The 22,284-nt window shown below is 38.9% G+C and overlaps 1 protein-coding gene across 2 annotated transcripts in view; it reads right to left on the bottom strand.

The window, feature by feature from the left end:
* Positions 1-3,351: 3,351 nt before the first annotated feature.
* FNDC3B (fibronectin type III domain containing 3B) overlaps positions 3,352-22,284 on the bottom strand; it is a 320,442-nt gene continuing 301,509 nt past the window's right edge. The window contains exons 24-26 of one of the 2 annotated variants that reach the window (XM_019735100.2): positions 19,003-19,169; positions 16,292-16,419; positions 3,352-6,900 (exon numbers count right to left, since the gene is read on the bottom strand). In XM_019735100.2, the coding sequence (XP_019590659.2) occupies positions 6,589-6,900; positions 16,292-16,419; positions 19,003-19,169 (607 nt within the window). In that variant the 3' untranslated portion in view covers positions 3,352-6,588. The remainder of the gene's footprint in view (positions 6,901-16,291; positions 16,420-19,002; positions 19,170-22,284) is intronic. The other variant, XM_019735095.2, reaches the window with a different exon arrangement.

Below are 22,284 nucleotides of genomic sequence, written 5' to 3'. Positions count from 1 at the left end.
AAACACAAAGGGGCATAAGGAAACCAGGGAAGGGGTCTCAGAGAACCTGAAGACAGAAAAACTGGGCCTCGGTGGCCAAGACATGGAAACCAAAGTGTCCTTTGATAGATGAATGGATAAAGATAATGTAGTATATATACACAATGGAATACTATTCTGTCATAAGAAAAGATGAAATAGTACCATTTTTGACAACATGGATGGATCTGGAGATTACTACGTTAAGTGAAATAAATCAGACAGAAAAAGTCAAGAACCATGATACGTGGTATATAAAACTGAACGCAAATGCCCCAACCAAGAAGGACAGCTACTAGTCATGTCTGTTGAAAACCACCATTCTACAGCAAGACCTACAGTTGCCAGGTCTTTCAAATTTCAGTAGACTGAATTTCCAGTACAGTGGTACCTCGGTTTTCAAACGTAATCCACGAGTTCTAAAATGTTAGAAAACAGCCGACAACTAGGCCTCAGGATCTTGCACTCAGCAGAAGCCGTGTGACATGTTCCACGTCTGAGTCGTGTTCGAAAACCGAAGCACTTACTTCCAGGTTTACGATGTTCATAAACCAAAATGTTCATCAATGAAGATGTTCGAAAACCAAGGTAATACTGTATCTTGTGTGCAAATTCCACATTGTAAACTATTATTTCAATTTAAAAAAGTCACAAAAACACCAAAATAACACACCTATGGCAAAAGACCATGGTTGGTAACAGCAAGAGTATTATGGATCTCATCTCTGCTACTGTGAACTTTTCCTACCAAGTCAGTCAAACGAGTTCAATTCAACAAACCCTTATTTTAGCTTCTAGTCTGTGCCAGATAATGTTAAATGCTGCAGAGTAGAATGAAACTCGTTGCACAGGCATACATTACTTCCCCCCAGTGGGGGAGGTGGGAAATTTTTTTAATCACCACCCTGAATAAATGGTACCTGTACACAGATTTGTTAGTTTTAATTAGCCCAAGTCAGGATATGCTGAGAGGTGTTTAAAAGGATGGTTTTGCAGTCTGTCTGTTTAGGGAAGTGTGTGTGTGTGTGTGTGTGTGTGTGTGTGTGTGTGTGTGTGTATGCACAGTGACTAGAGGTAGGAAGGAGAGAAAGTAAATGTTGTATAAATCCTTCTGGGGCAGAGTGATGGTCAACTTCTGACCTATAGAAAAGCACTGGAGATGGAATCCCGTGGAAGCTTCTTTTCTAGTTTATTCATTCGTATGGGAGAGCACGGCTTCTAGTTGCTTCCTGAGAGAAGGTGCATGGGAAGCAAATTTGGGACATCTCACATTTTGAAAAATGTCTTCATAATACTTTACACTTGCTTGAGAGAAAGCAGGTGAGAAATCTTTTTCTTTCAAACTCTTGACGTACTTGCCTCACTGATTTCTAGCTTCCAGTATCGCTATTGAGAAGTAGAAAGCTATTCTGATTTCTAATCCTTCCACGTAACCAGTTTTTCTACGCTTTCAGGAACTTCTCTTGATCCTATTGTTTTGAAATCTCAAGATGGTGTGTGCCTTAGCAGAGGTCCTATTTTCATCCACTGTTTTGAGCACCTTCATACCCTTTTATTCTGCAAACTCATGTTTGATGATTTCCTCTCCTACATTTTCTGTTCTTTCTGGAGCTCCTATTACTTGGATATTGAATATCCTGGTCTGATCCTAGTCTTTCATCTTTTTTTTTTTTTCTGTTGTTTTGGGTTCTTCTCTTAATTCCATCTTCCAACCCTTCTACTGAGTTTCTAATTTCTGAGAATATTTCCATTTTTCAAGTGTTCCATTTCAATAGCATTCTATCCTAGTCTACAGATGACTTATCTTTTCTCACCTGTCTGGAGATAAGATAGTTTTCCGAAGTTTCTTTTCCCTTAGCCTCTGATTTTCCCAAGTTGTTGGCTTTGGACTTTTCATGAGTTTGTCAGGTTACCTTGGTAAAGACGGAGGACTAAGAGCTGACAGAGGCTTGTTGACTGAGAGTTTCACTTAGGGCAGTGGTTGTACAATGAAACCATTTGGGGAGCTTTAAAAAACACTGATGCTATAGAAACACACATTTTATTGTTGTAGGGTGCTGTGATCTGGGTATAGAGATTTTGTAAAGCTCCCCAGGTGGTATTACTGTGCAGCCAAGGCTGAGAAGTACTACCAAAGAAAGGGTGATCTGGCCGAACCACTTCATTGAAGATCTTTAGATCTTTCTTTTTGGCCATGAGGCTCTTCAGGAAAGACTCTTTCTAATATCCTCTCGTATCCCATGTTCCCTTAATTCCTTTTTGATATCATACTTTCACTCTCAACTGTGGGTAGTGTCTCCCAGTCCCGGACTTTCTATTTTACCCTCTCCTGAGGATAAATGTGTATCTTCTGCAGGAGTGAAGGGGCAGTTGTCCAGCTGAAAAAAAATGGGGAGGTATATTATGGATTTAACAGCATTTTAAACAGCTTTCAACCGATGCTATTTCAGGGTCCTCTCCCCCTTCACCATCACTTCGAAACGACATGCTTACATCCATTTTTGAGTCTTCCAAGTATTCTGCATGTAAATCGCACTGGTGCTTACTAAAATTCTGCTGCTAATAACTTCTCTCTCATTCTTCCTAGTGTTGAGGGGAGTTGTAACTTAAAAATTTCTTCACTATATTTTAGATGGAGTGTCAGGAGCATGAAAAATTTGATGTGTTCAATTTGTCATTTTTACCCATAAGAATGGTTATTATTCTTTATATAAGAAAGTGAGCTGAGTTATACACAATTAGTTTCTCCATACATTTTCCCCCCAGAAATAAAAAATTGAAGATAGTAGGGATTCCTAGCAAAACACTCTAAACATAACGATGAAACCATAGCCATAGTAGGAACACGATGCTTTATTGCTGTTGTTGTTGAATGAGACCTGGAAGAGGGAAGAAGGTCAAAACTGTGTGAATTCATCATCCGGAGAATCCGGATGCTGGGTAACCAGACGTATAGACCTGGGCTCCTTCGATTTGGCATAGTAGATAAAATTTAGGCAAAGAGGTACATTATTCACACAGACTCTGACAGAAAACACTAGAAGCCTGTGTGTCTATATGGTCCAGAATCACATTTCAGTTGGTCTATATGGTGAAAATCTCGATTTTTCGCTTCTTTTGAAACACAGTGATTGTAGAACCTCAACTGGCAGGACCTGGGCTGCAGCTGCCCCTCTCGATGGCACAGCAACCATCGTGTACTATGCCACCTGCCTGGTCTCTAAATGCATTTGAATTTGCAATTTCTGGGATGTGGTTTAAGTTTTAAACTTAAAAAGTAACAACAACAACAACAACAAGAATCCGTTCCATGGCAGAAGAACCCTACTTAAGTCAGAAAGAATTAAAACATTTATTGGGCATAAATATATTACATATACACTACAGATACAGTTAGGTATTACATATAGCATAGTATTTGCAAAATCTATACATTAAAATTGATATGGCAGTTTTAATACAATGTATATGAAATAGTCTAAAATTTACAATACAGGAAAACATGATTCTTTTTTTTTTTCTCCTAAAGTTGAAAAGCTTGGAATGTATGTCCAACAGTGAGGTAAAACATTTTGTCTTTCAATTTAAAGAATTGTGCAAGGATAACATTCAAACACATTCAATTAGGGCACTTTTCAATTTGACAGGAATACTGAATTACTGTAGCCAACAAAACACAGTTAGAAAATGCCAACATTTCAAGTTGATAAGAACAAGGCAGATAATATGAAAAAAATCTTTTAAAAAAGTTTTCTTTTTAAATTTCTTTGAGGACAAAAGGGCAGTTTGTTTCATACGACTGGAATTTCTTGTGCTAGGGATGAGTCTGACATACAGAGCATCAGAAAGCCACTCACTCATTCCTCCATACCACAACAGGGAAAAGAGATAAGGTTAATATAACACTTTATTTTATTGTTCACATGTAATGGCAATTTATATAGTTATATGTCAATATCACATATATATATATTTGTGATAGAAAACAGTGCCAGATAGAGTAATAATTTGACTGAAGGGATTATAATGAATACCAAATAAAGGAGAGCAATAAAATAAAGTGACGTCAGCTAGTGCTTTGCACACTTCGGCTTCCTGGTGGTTAAATCTGGTCGTACGAAAATCTCAAAAAGATCAGATATTCATAGCAATTTGGGCCTAAACTATTACTTCATTTAAAAAACCTCAACCAATTCAGAGAATTTCTTTATAGCAGCAGTTCTAAAGTGTTTCCAAAAGGGACTTCCTTTTTTCTACAAACAGGGTTCTTATACTCAGTTGAATCTCATTGCTTAAAAAATGCCTTCTCCCCAAAACACCTGCATGCAATTGTATCAGAAAATGCAGATGCAATGTTATAGTGGGTCATAATACACATTTAAATAGAGGGATACGTTTTGGGAGGCCGGAACTTTGGCAAAAATATATTTACCTTGATGCCATCAGTTTGCAAGACTAATTAAACTAATTATTATAGTCAATAACAAAATACAGAACTCTCTAGTATTTACTACGTCAATATAGGCACACAGAATGATTCATTGATCTTAGCACTTTCTTTAAGAGATGATTATGGTTTTTTGGGTACATGTAAACGTTTCAATCACTGATAATGGATTTTTATTTTTTTGGCATTTAATGCACTAGATGCTCTTATCTTTTAAAAACACAAGAAAATGTCAAAAGATTGATAATACTACAGAAGTTGCAAAGAAACAAGACTGACCTAAAATTACAAAAGTATAAAACACAAAAAAATAACATGCTACAAGGGAAAATTAGTACATAAGTACATTTAAAAAAATTTTACAATAAATAAAGATTGCACTGTAATTGGCATTTAAAGTACTGTATGCAGAATATAGTATAAATAAACCCAAAACAAAATAATGTTGGTTTCCCCATGACTTTGGTATGGGAATATTGTAAGCTAGTACAGGATACTGCATCTTAAGACAACATAGACCAAGCACAAAATAGCTATGATCAAGAAAAACCAAGTAGCAAAAATATACAAAAACAGAAGCAGGGGGATACACTGTGTCTGTTGCACCCTTTTGGAATATATTTGCACCTCCAACTCTTAAATGTCCCTGAGGTACGCGAACATTATGGACTTCATATAAATAATCCAATGACTTTGGGTTAAAATTGATTATCTCATATGACTCAAAATAAACATGCGAGAGTAACACTTTACACTCCAATAGCACCTGTTAATCAAGGATCTCAAAGCACTTACGAACATTAGAATCCCCATTTTATTTTATTTTATTTTTAATGCATGGGAAAACTGAGGCACAGAGAGGTAAAGTGACGTGTCCAGGTCACGCAGCAAGTTAGTGACAGATCCAGGGAAAGAATCTACGCTTCTTGACCCCCCCAAACACTGTACTTCCCACCAAATACCACCCCCTCTCCACACATGGCCAAGGCAACCCCACAAAAATAGGAACTACAAATTTAGATGTTTCTCTTTTGGGTTTTACCAATTTTCATCTGCTGTTAGAGTAGTATTATGTGCACTGAATTAAGGTATTGAAATTCAATCACTTCATAGATACCTCAAAGAACAGCCTAAAGGCAAATCTTTCAAAAATAATGAGCTGACGTATAAGAAGATTGCTCACAATTAGTGTAAATTATGGACAATGGGCAGAGGCACTAAACTGTCACCAGTTCTCGTCATATAATTCTGGTCAAACATAACAGAATATAATAACAATAGTGATTAGATTAGAAGTAGTTATTTACAAAGACAAACAAACAAGTTAAAGCAGCTTTTAAAATAGCTGAACAAAGAAACAACTAACTATTGCACAATGCCCTCTTAAAGTTACTGCTATGAATCGACGTGGTAAAATCTACAATGCTCCATAATTTATAGGTGCATTTTGGTTACTTGATTTCTTAGACAGGCAGCTCATAGTGTTAAAATCATAAGAAATACAGATCATTAAAACATTTTCTATTAAAGTACACATGTTGATTTAAAGGAGCTAAACAGTTACATAACTGAGTGACAGTATGGTTGTTTAGGGCAGCCTTATCTGAGTGAACACATCTTCTGGATGTTGTTGTTATCGTCGTGTGGTACGTAATACTCTGAACAAAACTGAAATCCTCGCCCTGTAACTACACACACTGTGATTCATGTTCACAGGAATAGATGGTCAAGACGTAAGAAGTGACTGGTGAATATAAATTACTAATGTGTAGCATGGAAAAAAAAAATCAAAGGCTTGCAAAAGACATCAGTGAAAACAGAATAAAGGCAGATCTGAAAATGTAAAAAAAAAACACACAAGAAAGCTATATTTTGGTATCTGGTTTGCTTTTCTTCTTTTTTTCTTTTTTCTTTAAAAAAAAAAAAATCCAGTTTAATCTCTTCCTAGTTTTGCATTTCAAAAAGGTGCACCAAAACACTGATATTTTTTTCCTAGCTAAATCTGTAAAACAAAGTATATAAATCAAAGAACAAAAGGGCTTAAAAAGGGGATTATCTGAATAAATGTGTATTAAAATGTGTAGCATTAATTAAATTCATACCTCTAGTCTTGTTGGGTTTGTTTACTTCATTAAGAAGTACTGTAATATAAAGGCAAATAAAATGGACAAAGTCGCAAAGCCAACCACAATGAGGGCTGCAAACTGTTCATCAGTAGGCATCATGCTCTTCATTTTGGGATCATGTAATGTCCCCATGTCCCCTGTAAGCATGACGTCACTTCGTTGTAACACAAAAGCTGCAGAGGGGCTGAAAGCTCCGCATAGCTCCTGAGAGGTGTCTAAACAGCGACGACACGCACACACGCGGAACCTGTAGTCTGTGTTGGTCTGGAGGCCTGAGATTTGGAATGTGGCTTCTTCTCCTTTGTATACCTTCAAGAGGAGGAAAAGTCCTGGTCAATTACTTTATAATACTGCTGTCTCTAAAGTAATAATCATAGAGTATCAGGAGACTTGTGGATCTGGCTTGGTTTAAACCAACTCCATCACATTAAAAATTACACAGGAATGCATTTCTCTGAATCTGTATTGAAAAAGGTATTCCAACCCACTCTGAATAAAACATAATACAAAATTCAGTACCTTTGACACTGACAGAAGAGAGAAGGCACTGACTAGCATTGCACTTAACGTAAGTAATCAAGATGCATCTAGCTAAATTTTAATAATAATTTAGGCTAAATCAGAAGATGATAGAATCCTTACAAAGGGCTCTATGATCTTGGTTCACAGAACAAATTAAGATTTTTTAATTGAAACAATTAAAAACAATATATTGCACAGACAATGAAATGCAAAGTTTCCGTTGATTTTTTTTTTTCGACAATTGGATACACCATGTAACAGTACTCCATCAAGGTATCACACTTCTACCCCTAATAAGAAACACTATTCTAACTTCTAATTCTGTTTTAGTTTTGCCTGTTCTAGAAGTTCATGTAAATGGAATAAAAGATTGTGTACTCTCTTGTGCCTATGAGATTCATCCATGCTATTGATTCAGTAGTTGCTACTTGTATTGTGGAGTGGTATTCCATTATATGCCTATATCTCAGTTTATCAATTTTCTTTTTGATAGGTATTTGTGTCGTTTCCAGTTTGGAGCTTTAAAAAGACGGTTATGAAAACTTTTATACAAATTTATCAGGACATAAGTTTTATGTTTCTTGGGCAATGCCTTGGAGTAGAAGTGCTGGGCCATAAGGAAAGTCTATATTTAACTTCATGAGAAACAGTTTTCCCAAGAGATTGAATCACTCTGAAATCCTGCCAGCAAAGCTTTAGAGTTCCAGTTGCTCCACACATTGTCACCAACATTTGTTATTGTCAAGTCTTTTATAGCGGAGCCACTCTAGTAGGTGAAAATCGTACCTCATTTGTATTTCGCTGATGTCTGATCTTTTCATGTGCTTATTGGTCATTAATACACCTTCTTTTGTAAAGAATATGTTCAAGTGTTTTGCCTATTTTTAATTTGTTTGCTTTTATTAATTTGTAGGAGCTCTTTATATAATCTGGATTTAAGTCCTTTGTCAGATAGAGGTTGTGAATACTTTCTCCCAGTTGTATGGCTTGACTAATCGTTTCTTGAGAAATTGTTGATGTAGTCCAATGTATCATAAATTATTATTTAAGTAATTCAATGGTCTGTCTTAAGTGTTTCCTCCCTTTATGACCAATCTGTTTTTTTCCATTAAGGATCTGGGATGTTTTCTTCCCCTTTGTTAATTCTAATATAATTACCATGAGGCTTACTATTATAGGTACTTGAAAACTACCAGTTTACTCAGACAGAGATTACCACCCCTGAGCTGACTGAAGCTAATGAGTCTTTGAGGGAGGGGAGGTCTCACAGATTCTTCTATCAAAGTGATACTGATCCTCAAAACTTAGAGGAAATGATACTTAGATTAAAATCACATAAAAATTTATAGCTTACATTAGAGTCAGTGAATAGGGATAGGAAAAAACTAGCTGGAATTCAAACAAATCAGTTAGGAGATTGGCTGATAAGAAAACAAGAAAGTAAGTGAACCCTTTCTGTGTCTGGCATTGAGTTAGCACCTGTAAAGCTCTTAATACATGTCTACATAATAATTGCACAGTAAAAGTTAGCTATTATTATTACAACTTAGAACTTAAAACAACTCCAAATATATTCTTAAAATACAGCAATTAAAAGTGATAAATATGGCCATTTTCAACCTAGCAATAGGCCACCTTAGTAAAGCTGTCAATTTTGCCCATTAATGCAAATCCCACAGAAAATAAAAAGAATACTTCCAACAATCTCAACTTTGTCTGAAACACTAACCAGCTATAGAGAATTAGTGGGATGTACAGCCTGGTGTGTCAACTTCTATCAAGAAGCAGGGCATTCCACCAGTGAATGGAAGTGCACTGGCCACACATCTAGAGTTGGGCAAATTGACAGACAGCAAAAGGATCTCGTAGCTTAGAAAAGGGACCAGACTTCCAATGTTTACCCGATCCATAGCCTTTTTCTTAAGATTTTTCCTCCCTCATTTTCAAAACTTACAAGAAGACTTTAAGTGTCTAATTTTTATACTTTTGTTTAGTTGTTTAGTGACCAAACCCCAAGAAAATAATTCTGTTTCTCATACTTTTCCAGATTCATCTTGCTTTTGTTATTCCCCTGTGTTCGATTTTAATAAGCACATTCCTCTTGGTGAGTTACCCGTTTCTTTAAAGATTGTGTCATGTGCCTTAGCAACTGGAGTCACAGACAGAACTGGGCAGGAGCAACTAAGAATGAAAGAAACTAAGAATGAAAGAAAATCTCTGGCACTACTGAGAGGCCACTCCTTTCTCACTTCCCACTGTTCCAACAATGAATTACATGAATATTTTAAGATGAGCTCGTTGTCATGTTGATGGCCCTGACCCACACATTCAAGAGTTCAGACTACATGATCATGGAACAGTCTGAATTATTTCCCAACATGTGGGTGGTCTCAGGAAAACAAAGGCATACATTTTTTAAAAAGACATCTTTTAATTGTGAATATTCTTTACTTCCTTAATTTCTTAAATTTAAATGCGCAAGTCGGTATTTTCTGAGACAAGCCTTTTCTTGGACACCACTGGGACCATTTATGGAGCAATGATTTGCACCCCATGGAACCAGTATGCCAGTTTGATAATGCAGGCCCTCCACAGTTGCCACGTGAGCTTTGGTTTCCCAATCTGCAGTGTTCCTGGTATACAATTCATTCTGACTCTGTGGTGGTGATTAATATTGAGATGTTTATCGAACTGGAGAAAAGCTGCCATCTAAGCTTTAGCTGCAAGATTTTCTGATACTCCTTTCATTGGTTCTTTTGGGGTCCTCACCTCTGGAAATATTTCTTTACACTTATCGAAGCGTGATCTACTATAGCTGTCGGAGCTCTTCCTTTCCTTTCTGTAACCCGAGGAACCGGGTCTGGTCTGAGTGGCCACTGAGAAGCAGTGGGCAGATTCTTCTCAAGCACAGGAACTGGAATCAGAATCCCAGGTCTAAGTCCTTGCTCTGCCATTTCCTAGGTTTCTGAACTTGGGCGAGTAACAGCTTTGTGCCCTACTTTTCTCATCTTTAACATGGATGGGACAGTAACAGCACCTAACCTAACTCCAAGGGCAACTGAGGATTAAAGGAGAAATGTGGAAAACGCTGTGTGAAAGGAATATAAAGTTGAGATAAATCAACTTTACCAAATGTAATCCTCCTGATTACTCTGTCAGGTGATTTTTACTTCCATTGTAGAGATGAAGAAACTGAGGATCAGAGAAGTTGTTCATTTCTGAAGGTCTCATAACAACTAAGGGGAGTGGTGGACCACAGAAGAGATCCCACTGTTAATTCCAACACCTGTGCTCACCACTGGAGTTGCCCCAGCTCTGCTCGCGCCATCCCTATGGGTAGGGAGTAATGCCACCACCACCCGTCCTCCATTTCAGTCGTCATCGAATGAGTACAGTGTGACACTGGGTCCAGTTTTCTTGGCTTCTGACTTTGTCTTCCTACATAGCCCCAGGATTTCTCTGGTGTGTTCATTAAACACCTTCCAGATCACCCCACTTTGGGTTCTGCTGCCCCAGAAGGAAAGCACTGCCCACCCCCCCCCCCGCCCCACCCACTCAGTTTGTGCAAAGGAAAGACCTGGGCAGCATTTTTGTGATGTGGCCTCTGAATGTCTGCCAGCAAACAATGACCTCGCAGCAGAAAACCATTTAATAACCTATCCCCACATGTTTTGGAGACTTCGGGATACAAATATTCATTTAATATCTGTTTAAATGATTTCTATAGTTTCCATAGTTTGCATGACTAGATCCCTTTTAAAAAGTTGGCCCAAGAGTATATTTAATTTCCCAGAGTTCCAATTCATGGAATCTTGAACAGAGACTTTCCATATTAATTTTGATGGAACTTGTCAACTCTAACTCCTTAGAGTGAAGATCTCTGAACATGTACTGTGAAAGCAATGGAATGGTACTTTTCTTGTACCATTTGGCAAAACAGTTAGTGAAGGAAAATGAGTATCTAGCTGATGGGAACTTCCTTAATGATAACTCCAATCAAAAGTGAGGTTTTAATGTGTAAATGTTTTTCTTTTGGCCATTCTCTTGTTTTAATTAGAACAGCTTCCGTCTTTTATGAACATTGCCAACACAATGTCAACATTACCTTTTCAAAAGAAATATTTATGATAAATATGTTGTGTGTGGGGCTGTGTTATTATCTCCACAGCAACTATGGCCCAAACAAAGCAGATGCTCAGCGAATGTGCTCTAATTAGAACCCTCAAATGCTCCACAGCAGATACTCTCACACCATCCACACTGGTTGAAAAGCACGTTAAGTATTAGAACACACAAACCAGAATTCAGTACAGCACAGCCATCATTGTAAAAAATGGAATCATTACATTGTTTTCAATGCATTGATAGAAACTATGGCGTTTCTAACCTATTTTGGAAATAGTCATGCTTCCTACGTCTTTTGGATTAATTCTTAACTAAAGAAAAATGGAAACAATCCCAGTATCCCATGTCCTGAGGATTCTCATTCCTGAGGTTTGAGATACTGATGTGTTTTTGTGTAAATGGTCACAGCCATGGGATCCCGTCACAAGGTCATCAGGCCTGCAGCACCGCTATGCGTGCACCACAGCGCCTGTTCACAGAACTGCGCAGCTGTCCGCAGCAGGGCAGCAGCCGGGCCTCCCAGCCCTCTGTTTTCACTCATTTTGACACAGGCACCATTATAGGCTTTTCCTCCTGTCTCAACCCAATTTAAAAGGCAGAGCTCTATGTAAGATTTTCGTTATTGAAGTCACCCATCATAATATCGCAATAAGTACATAAGCAATATTATTTTCGCAAAGACTATTTCTGTGCTTGATTTGATATACAATATATTTTAAAGTAATTTTGACATGTTTATTCCAAACGGGAGGATTTAAAGTAATACCTGATAACTGAAAGCAAGAATCCGTGACCCTGAATTCAGAATCACATGCTGTGTGGCTGAAATCCTTTAAATGGAGAGCCTCCTGGGGCAGGTCGCTAGAGGCTTGTATCTGGACAGTGCCTGCCGGGCTTTACTGCTGCCGCCCCTCTCCCAACCCAGAAAGGCAACCATAACTGCACAATGCTATCATTTACACAGCTCTTTCTCATGACTAAAGGATCTGATGTCCACAGTAACCCTGAGTTAGAAGATTAGTGTCCCCACTTTTACAAGACAGCTGAAGCTCAGCGAGGTGAATGAATTCTTTCAATACCATGTGACGATGCGGAGCAGACCTGACCCCTTACCTCTTCACCCCACCCCTGGCTCAGGAGGGAATCCACGAACCTGCAGGCCTCATCTGCAGAGGGTGCGAGGCTGGGCAGGCATCGTGTCTCTGAGCCAAAGAAGACAAGCAAGGGTAGTTACTAAGTGCTTCTTGGGGGTGTGCTGTTTTCACCCAAGGGGCCCATAAGCACTGACAACACTGCCCATGCCGTTCTGTTATATGCAGGCATCCCTCACAGTGCAAGCTAAGTACATAACAGCTTCTCCATAAACCTGGGGTCCTCTACCTGGACTCCATGACATTGAATAAAAATTTGTTTCATATGAAATTTTAAATAAAATTTGCATGAGGATTTTTCTGGTGGAAGGGGTCAGACCTTTGCCAGACACTTAAAGGGACCTGTAAACCTAAAGAAAAATTAAGAATCAATAAAATAAATGATGGCTTTTAAATATCTCCCTCTTCATCTATTCTTATTTTGCTTTAGGTTTGACCTTTTAATCATGGAGAAAGAAAAAACTGTGCAATGAGACACTCATCGCCTCACTGTTTAATTTCTGTTCGGGAACTGAATGGAAAGCCATTAAAAATAGGTTGACGCCAAGACTCTAAAAGAGTTCTGTCAAGAGAAGGTCTTTCCTCACAGCACCTTATGTGATACCATGAAGAACAATACACATCCAGTACGATATTCTAAAAATGATACTAAATAAAAAATACTTATACAGAGATGCCATCAAATTAAATATGGAGGTCTATAATTTTTCAGATGCTTCAAAGGTCTTCTTAATGTAACAAATATGAACACCAAGAATATTAATAATTTGTCACAAATTCTGACTCCTAAAAGGTAATAATTTTTTGCAATTTGTTACCTTTTTCTCATCTTCAATGTTTATATATTTTTTATAAAAATTATTGCTTTCTGCACAGGGAGATGAATATGAATCATTTCACTTTACATTCTTATACATGTAATTTTTTTGTATAAAAAAAAATCGGTCACCCACATAGTCATACAATTCTCATTCTTTTCAAGAATGCTTTACAACTAATACTGATTGAAAAGAAGTTTTAAGCTTCTTGAAAAAAGCTTGTGCTTGGAATGTCTATTAAGTGGCAGAAGAGCCAAATCAATATATGCATGCTTCCTAATGCAAAGTATAATTTTAGGTGAGGATTTAATATAAGTTAATAGATCGTTTCATAATTAAAACCAGCTGCTCACCCTATATCATGATACCTGACCAAAAGAAAGCTCATGAGCTACAACCAAGGCAAAGCTAACGTCAATGTTGCAAGTAAAACATCAGAAAAGGCTTTGGGCCTTGCCATAGGCTGCTGTAAAAATAAGCTTGGGAAGCAGGACGCCACACCCTCCTATTACCGGGGATTTTTTTTCACCTAAGTAACAAACATCACTTCTAAACCCACCCAATGCTGAAGTTTACTCCTATCTTGTCTTACTTACTGTAAGTAGAAATAACCCTGTTCCTTTGCAACAGCCTCTTTCATGCAACAAGAAACATTTCCTGAGTGCCTAGCTATGTGCCAGTCCTGGGAAAATAAAGACGAGTAACCCAAGCTCACACACGAGTGGGTTCTGCCTGATTAGTGCTGTGACTGAGCTCGCTAAGAGCCTGTAACCCTGCAGTGGGCCATGCTCAGGGATGATTACCTCTCATTTTCTTTTGCTTTGCCTCTATGACAAAGCCTATGCCTGGACTATAATTATTTCAACCATTACTCTGCACACATAATATAAACAGCTTTCATTCCCTCTCTTGTGTCCAGAACAAGTGAATGAAATACTCAAAACATCATGTTTAACTTAATGTTTACTGAATAGGGAGAAGCAAAAAGCTCAGTACAAATTGTCCCTGACTCAACAGTGGCTTTTCATGTACCACTACGCACCTTAATCATTTCTTGGTAAATGTCGGAAAGACATGGTTATGTGAAGAATGCTGACCCCTATCTACCCTGCCTGCCCTGCAGTACTGTGTTTTCACCTATTTTTAACAAGAAACTCTTGTTTGCAACTTTTTACAATAAGAAATATATTCTGGGGCACAAATGGGGTTATGTATTATATTAGCATTTATATTTTCATGGGTCGGAATATACAACATTAAACAAACAGTTGATTCAAAACAGCCCACTTGTCAATAAAACCTAGATTACTGAATGGACTGACCTATGTTTTGGCAATGCCTGACATGTATAGATACTGACCAAATGATGCTGCTTTTTAAATGTAAAACAGCAATCACTGTGCTTTGACAAGCTGAACATTTTTTCCAAGAATAGGTGGAAAAGCATGAGACATGGAACAAAAGGTTTTTAAGAATACAGTGGTGAATATGCAATGGATGTACTGTTTGGAAATGAATTATTGTTAAGTGTCAAGTAATACGTTGTGAAATTTTGTAACATTTCATCTTTTAACCATTGTTACATTGCTGTGGAACAGGACAATGCTCCTGGTGTTGAAGATGACGAAATCTAGTGGGAAAATCCTCTGCTCTCTGAGCTGAGACCCTGAAGCCAATCATCTCTTTCTAGTAAGCGGGAACAATTATATATGTTAAATTATTTACTTTGAAATGGGATATACTGTATGAGATGAGATTGGAAAGTGAAAGAAAACAATACTTTTTTACTCTTATTTAAGAGGAATGATGGAAACTTTGGTGACATCACCCAGTGACGTTAATCAGTAATGACAGATGCAATAGGTGAAATACAGTTTTTGCAAAGTGTGCTTAAAACCATTCATTCTTTTATCTGACACTTCATATTAAAGTACAGTGAAACGTACCAAAATTTCCTTTGATTGATTTTACACGTTCTTATTTGGAAGTATTCATTATTATTATACAAGGAACATCAACCAGCAATTTGTCGAAAACTCTGAATCACATTATTTTCTACCTGTTTTCTGTATCTGGAGACTCAAGAGCTGAATAAAGAGGTCTTCACAAATTAGGCTAATGTTTCAGAAGACAGGTGGCCATTTATCTTCAACCTTTTAAGTTTCATATAAATGGCTGCCTCTATTAAAAGTGCTGATACGGAATGGGCCTCAGTCTTCCCAACAGAGTGACAGTGTCATATCCTGATGTCACATAAACAGGTATTAAGTTCCTGGGAACATTACAGAAACCTGCAGAGTATCTGAATCTTTAATCGCCAGCGACTGATACCGTGTGGCTTTGGAAAAAATCAAGGATCAAAAGGGGTACGGAAAATGATTAAAACCAAATTCTTTATCGGGCTATCTTCCGATTACATTCTCTTTTGCATGGATTTATCATGTGCTCTGCACAGCCTTGCTACTCAAATTATGGTCCATGAACTAACTGGCAACACCAGCGTCACCTGGGAGCCTGAAGCCTCACCCCAGACGTAGTGAGTCAGAATCTGCATTTTAACAGATTGCCACGTACATTAAAGCATGACAAGCAGTGACTTGGAGCTTCTGAATCACAGGCCTTAAGAGCTGACAGGTCATATCCTTCCTGATCCTTCCATTATCACTTCCATTAAAAAAGCAGACAGGACATTAGGCTTTAGTAGTTCGGTCAAGACCACGCCCCTTCTATAGTAAAACCACTGGCACACTTTTCAATTACACACATACAGAGTTTGATATCTGCAAACATCACTGCCATTATCAAATACAAATACAGAACTTAGAAACTCTTTAAAAGACAAGATTATGCTTGAAATCTGAAAATTTAAGATGAACACCAACTACCACGTAACAAAATAAAATGTACACTAGGGCTTACATACCCTAAAGAACTAGGTAATGGATGCATGTTCTGCAGTTTCCACGACTGATTTTAAGAAAAATGTAGCTCCCTGGTCACTGAATCATTCATGGCAATAGGTAGAGGCGAGGAGCCAGCCTGATTCTGATAAGCCACGCACGTGTCATGCACGCTGGTTCTCACCTGTTTGTACTCAGATTCTCTTCCAACCAATACCTGGAGGATGTAGTTGACAGGGTCGCCTTTCATTGGTGGTACCGTCTCCCATAAAATTTCACATGAATTGCCTTCCAACTGTGTTACTCGGGGTGCTGAAACACAAATCCACACATCTAAGGTCAAAATGGAAAGTATCACATTAACAGTCGATGTTTTAGTGATATTAGAGAGAGTGACAGAGTGCTTGAGGCTGCCCTGAGAGGGGGGTTTATTTGCCTCGCCTCCTATTAAACCAGCAGGGTGCCCTCCCTATACCCAGAGAACACTCCACGACTAGCATGTCATTGCTGAAAAATCCTTTGTTCGTTATCCTATTAATAACTAATTGGCCTGGATCGAATTTTTGTCGTATTTTCAATGGCTACTGAGAACCTTCTATGATTAGGCTGAGAGCTAGGCACTTCGGGGAATGCAAACATAGGTGTAATACACCCGGCTTTCAAGGAAATGAAGATCTAACTGAAGGAAGGGGAGAGGAAAGTAAGAGACAAGCACAAAAAATAATGGAAGGCAGATTAAAATGAGAGGTACAAATAAAATGTTTTGGAGTTCCAGGGGAGTAAAAGTCACACTGTGTGAGAGTTTAAGGAAGGTTTTAAGAGCAGGTGACATTTGAAGTAAGTCCCAGAGAATGGGCAGCACTGAAAGCCTTTAAAATTAAGTTATCGTATATTTGTAATTTTTAGTGTATTTTTCACCTACGAGACTCATCATTCTGATTTGAAGTTAAATTGTCTTAGTTTGTAGCAAAGCACCTAACAGAATTTTAAAATATTTTCTCATAGCTTATGCTACATCTCTACAGCTTAATTCAAGATTTATTTTTCTATTTTGTAACTAGAATATGTAACTGCTCTCTCTGAACCCCCTTATTCTTTAGTTTCTAGCTACATGAAATTAATTCTTTAGAGAGAATTGTTTCTACTTGTAATTCTGTACAATACTGCTTCAGAAAAACAAAGGTTTTCTTTAAAAAAAAAAGTTGGAATTAGTTGGCCAAAATGCCAAATAATTTATGGAAAAAGTAAATAAGGAATCTAATCAGATGAGACAGTCCTCCAGCTAAGACAACACTTTCCTGAATCTGAGAGGAAGACTTGATCATGTTGTCATGTGAGGAAACTGTCCTGAAGTAAATGTACCACGAAACGCAAGAGCCATCACTGTGTTCTGTTTGCCACAATATGAATTTTCCCAACAATTACTTTGAGAGGCAAAATTAGTGCCAGAAAGACCCTTGAGGTTTGCTAACTGGTAAAGTGGCACACTTCCCTGTCACCACACACCTATAGATCACAGAGTGCTCAGGAATCCCTTGTGTTACAGCTGAAAGGCAAAGCTGGACCAAAGAACTGGGGTATTTACTTCCCATGTGACCCAGCAGGGCTTCGCACGTGTCCATCCATTTATACTAGTTTCTTAGTCACAAGAAGAAGCAACTGCCAAAGAGAAGCTCTGGACCGCTGAGGGGCACGGCAAGTGGGGAAGGTACTTACCATAAAGTACCCGACAAGGAACTATGGGAAACTTTCACGGCATTCAAGCTAGACTCAGCCCCAGGTCCTGGAGTCCCCTCACCATGACTCCTACAATGAATGAACTCTGTGCTCTGGTGGGAGCTGACATAGCTCCCCCACGTGGAAGCAGGGAGTCAGGTGGGCTCGCTCCTGGGGCCACACACATAGGGACTTTTTTACAGGTTGTGCTCGCAACCCTAGCCACCCAAATAACATAGCAAACCCTCACTTGTACCCACGTAAAACCTGGTTCAGGCGGGCTACTTGTCTATCCATCAGCTTCAGGGTCATTCTGGGCAGCAGCTGTCTACCCCCTCAAGGGCAAGCGGTAGGGACCCACACAAGAATCACACTGCTGGGGAGAGTAGGGTGCAGGCTCAGGAGTCCGTGCCGGGGCTGGGTCTAGGCCAGAGGCTGGGTGGGAAGGGCCGAGCCAGCGTCAGCCTGCGGCTATCTGCTCTGCCACAGGAGCCAGCTGTGCAGAAGGCATAATGCTGTGGCTGGAAACGGGAGATGAGGGCTCAGCAGACCCACCCACTGGAGCGGCGTTGGCTTACTCCCTGATCCCAGGAAGGAGGCAGAGAGTAAACTAGTCACTGACAAACCACAAGACGAGTTCTCAGGGAGAGAACAGGCCACTGCTGCAGGGCTCGTCCCAGGGCTCTCTCCATGGTGACAGCTGAGGGCTGGGGGACAGGCTGCTGCAGGAGCCCACATCAGCCTCGAATCTCTAGGCACCAAGAGCATTCAAAGATGAATGCCAACCTCTGCTCCTCCTGAATGTGTCTGGGAAGGAATATTTTCAAAACTTCTGTGGTAAACTGTCATTAAGTGCTGCATCAGGAATTCACCCTCATTTCTAACCAAAGTTTGTCACTCTGGTCTGTTTCTTTTCCTTGTCCATCTACCTGCTGGTCTGTACAAATTATTTGTAATAATCCTTTATACATACTTGAGAAAAGTCTTTATTGTAGGCCCCTCATTTCCCTCCAACATCCATTTTCCAACCTTTCCTTTTAGAAAGTTCTTTTGATTCTATCTTGCTGATATTACAACTACTAGAAAGTATAATCAGAGTGAGCATTGTACTTTCTCTTCTAAGCTCCAACATCTCCCTCCTCTCGCAGAAGACTGTGCCAGCATACACTGTCTACAAACCTTTGATAGTGGGAGGGACACTCTTAGTTGTGCTGAAGGTATAGGTTTCTGAGAAGGGCCCTTCCCCAGCCTCGCTCGCTGCCTGGATTCGGAAAGAGTAGCACGTGAATTCGGTCAGTCTCTGGACCTTGTAGGTGTGGCTGGGTCCTCTGTAGATGGAGTTAAACCTAGAGGAAGGAGCAGAATCCATTAGCAACCTGCCTTTGTATTACTGACAAGAAATTATTATGATACAAACTAGTGGAGCAGATTAGGCCGATGTGGTAAATGCTTTTCATACAGTCTGAATTAATAATCAACCAGTTGCTATGTTATAGTTAAGTTTAATGTCTAACATATTGTTACATAAAAGGCAAACACAAATTTAAGCACATATAAAGCTTATAATAAGATCCCTTTAATTATGCTATAGATTCTAGAATTATCAGTTGTTCATGCTTTTATTTACTAATAAAAAAAGAAATTTCAAGTTTTTCATAATGATAATACCTATAGAATATGACACTGTTAACCTACCTTCTACTATTCTGTTTCCCCGAAAATAAGACCTAGTCGGACAATCAGCTCTAATGTGGCTTTTGGAGCAAAAATTAAGACCCGGTCTTATATTAAAGTAAGACTGGGTATTATATTATATTATAATTATATTATATTATACCCAGTCTTATAGTAAAATAAGACTGGGTCTTATATTAATTTTTGCTCCAAAAGACGCATTAGAGCTGACTGTCCGGCTAGGTCTTATTTTCGGGGAAACACGGTATGTACTAGGCAATAAAGTTAATGTTAACTGGGCGCCTGAGAAATACAATGTCCTCTTTATTTGAATTTTTTAAATTACTGAGGTTTAGCTAGAAAATTCTTAAATTTTAACCTTCATCTTCCCAAGAGCTCTCAAAGCTCCTTTCCCAAACTAGTACGACGACATTTAGGATTATAAATCTTTGACAAAATATGTAAAAAGAAAAAAAGCCTTTGCTCAGAATCATCTATCAGGTTAATCAAAATAAGAGGAAAAATAACACAGATGGGCTATTTCAGTTCAGACGAGTGGCTTCTGGATCCTTCTCCCATCTGAACCAAGGCAAAATATTTGTACTTCTCTAATTAATTAATATTTCCATGAGACATAAGCATAGAAGGCATGAGATTAAAAAATAAGGCCTTACATTTCACCTCTTTTCCCCCAGGGTCTTGAAAAAACAATGAAACTAGATTATAGATTATAGGTATAACTATAATATACTGCCATTATTTGTCTTTTCTTGGTTAATCGTAAAATTTTGGAAATAATTTTCCATAAGTTATCCAGGATCTTTAGTAGATTCAGGAGATGAATCCCGTTGGTCCAGGGACACTTTGAGAACCATTACATAAGTGAATCCAACAACTGCCTTGTTCCTAGAAAGGCCACATGGTTCTCCCAGTTTCCACTGCTTTGTCACAGTATTTGAGGACAATTCACTGTCTTTAGCTATGGCTCGAAGTAGATCAGTGACAGAAAAAAAAATCAAAATGTCTGACTCTTAGGCTGATTTGGCCTAAGGGGTAGGCAGAAGTCATGCATTCATTTAGCAGACATTTCTTGAACATCTGCTGTGTGCTAGGCTCTGTGGATTCAAAGCTGAATAAGATCTAATCCCTGTGGGTTAGTTGGTCTCGTGTGTGGGCAGCTCCTCCATGTGCTAGAGAACAGTCTGGATGGACAGATATAGATTAAACAACCTTTTTTTTTTTTTTTTTTAAACAAACCCTGTCATAGTCAATACTTATTTTAAAATATCCATGCATTCATCAGCCTTTGCAATCAAGTTCCTGAGCCACAGCCATTTCACCTATTAAATGTTCCTCTGCTTTGCTCTATAAGGAAGCACCTTTTATTAAAGGCTGAACATTTTTAATTTCAGGGAAAGCCAGAGTCCATGCTGAAACCCACAAATACCATGGCAACCTATTTAGCGCTCTAGACACATCACTACCTTAATGAAAATACCCTTGCTAATGCTAAAGGCAAACAGTTATTTATTAACTCAGCCTCACCTGAGCCAGAATCTCTAACTGGAGTCATTGCCCTTAATTAGACCACAAAACGGAAGTCATGGTGTGAGAAGTAAAACTTCCCCACACACTTACAATAAAGCCCGGTTTTTATAGGAGTTTGGAGGTGACCCCTAGCAACAGCACAGTCTCCCTGCCATGCCCTGCTCTAAGGAGAGTATTTCCTTCTGAAACTAAGTTCAGTGTATCTGTGGTAGGCAGTGGGATACATGTCTCTGACTGGTCCTGTCATTTAGCCCACTGTCTGCTCCGGAAATAATAAATCATGACCGGCTTGCTGCTCTGATGAACGCCATCACTGCTTAGCCTGACCTCCCTATCCCCCAGAAAAAGAATGGGAAGAAATTCTGAGGGGGAAGGACAGTTCTCTCTTCTTTTGTTCTCAACATGTGTATGGAAGTAGCTAAAACAGATGGTGGCTCATGCCTGTGTCACATCACTTAACAGGTACAGAGAAACAAGTGCAGGGAAGATGATGCTGGGTATGACACAGGCTCTCTCCTGAGTGCCAGGGGTATGGGGCTGGGGAGGCAAGACATCAGGAATCCCAAGAGTTTGGGGATTAACATTCCAAGATAGCCAAGGATGGACACTGTCAATCTCACACGAATGGCCCTGGGAGAGAAACAGAGGTACTGTCATCCTGGGCCTATGTCCTAAGGGAGACACATGGGTTAGGAGCTGAGCAATGAAGCAAGACGGTTGTACCCACTGCCTTCTCACCCCATGGGGAGCCATGACAGGCAGAGGTAGCAAGTCTGCACTTTGTTTAAAAGTTCATACTTTTCTCACTTTAAAAGTTTCCCTTACCCTCGTTCGTCTTAAGGAAATAAAGAGCTAAGAGCAGAAAGAGAACTGCAAGAATGAGATTGTGGGATATGAGAGATGAGAAAGACTTGGTATGAATGCGGTTTATAATATGGAAATGACTTATCGTATTATTTCTAATTTCATGTTATTTTAATGTTTTAACAAAGAAATTTATTAAATGCAACAGTAGAGAGTTTCTAGCTAAACTCTACCAATAAGTCAGTTTATCAACCAGGAAATGGAAATGAAATCCTCCATAAAATCTCACCTCACAACTTTAGGCTTCTGGAAATATGATCTTCATATGATTACCAGCCAGTTTGGCACTTTCAGTCTAATTTCAAGGGTTTTATTTTTGAAAAAGTGTAAGGGGTAACACTGGTGGTTTCTGCCACACCCATCTAGGTCCTGGGT

Source organism: Rhinolophus sinicus, linkage group LG01 (assembly GCF_036562045.2).
Source record: "Rhinolophus sinicus isolate RSC01 linkage group LG01, ASM3656204v1, whole genome shotgun sequence".
Taxonomy (NCBI): Eukaryota; Metazoa; Chordata; class Mammalia; order Chiroptera; family Rhinolophidae; genus Rhinolophus; species Rhinolophus sinicus.
Note: the sequence above shows the minus strand (reverse complement) of the source record. Positions and strands in the feature narration are given on the sequence as shown.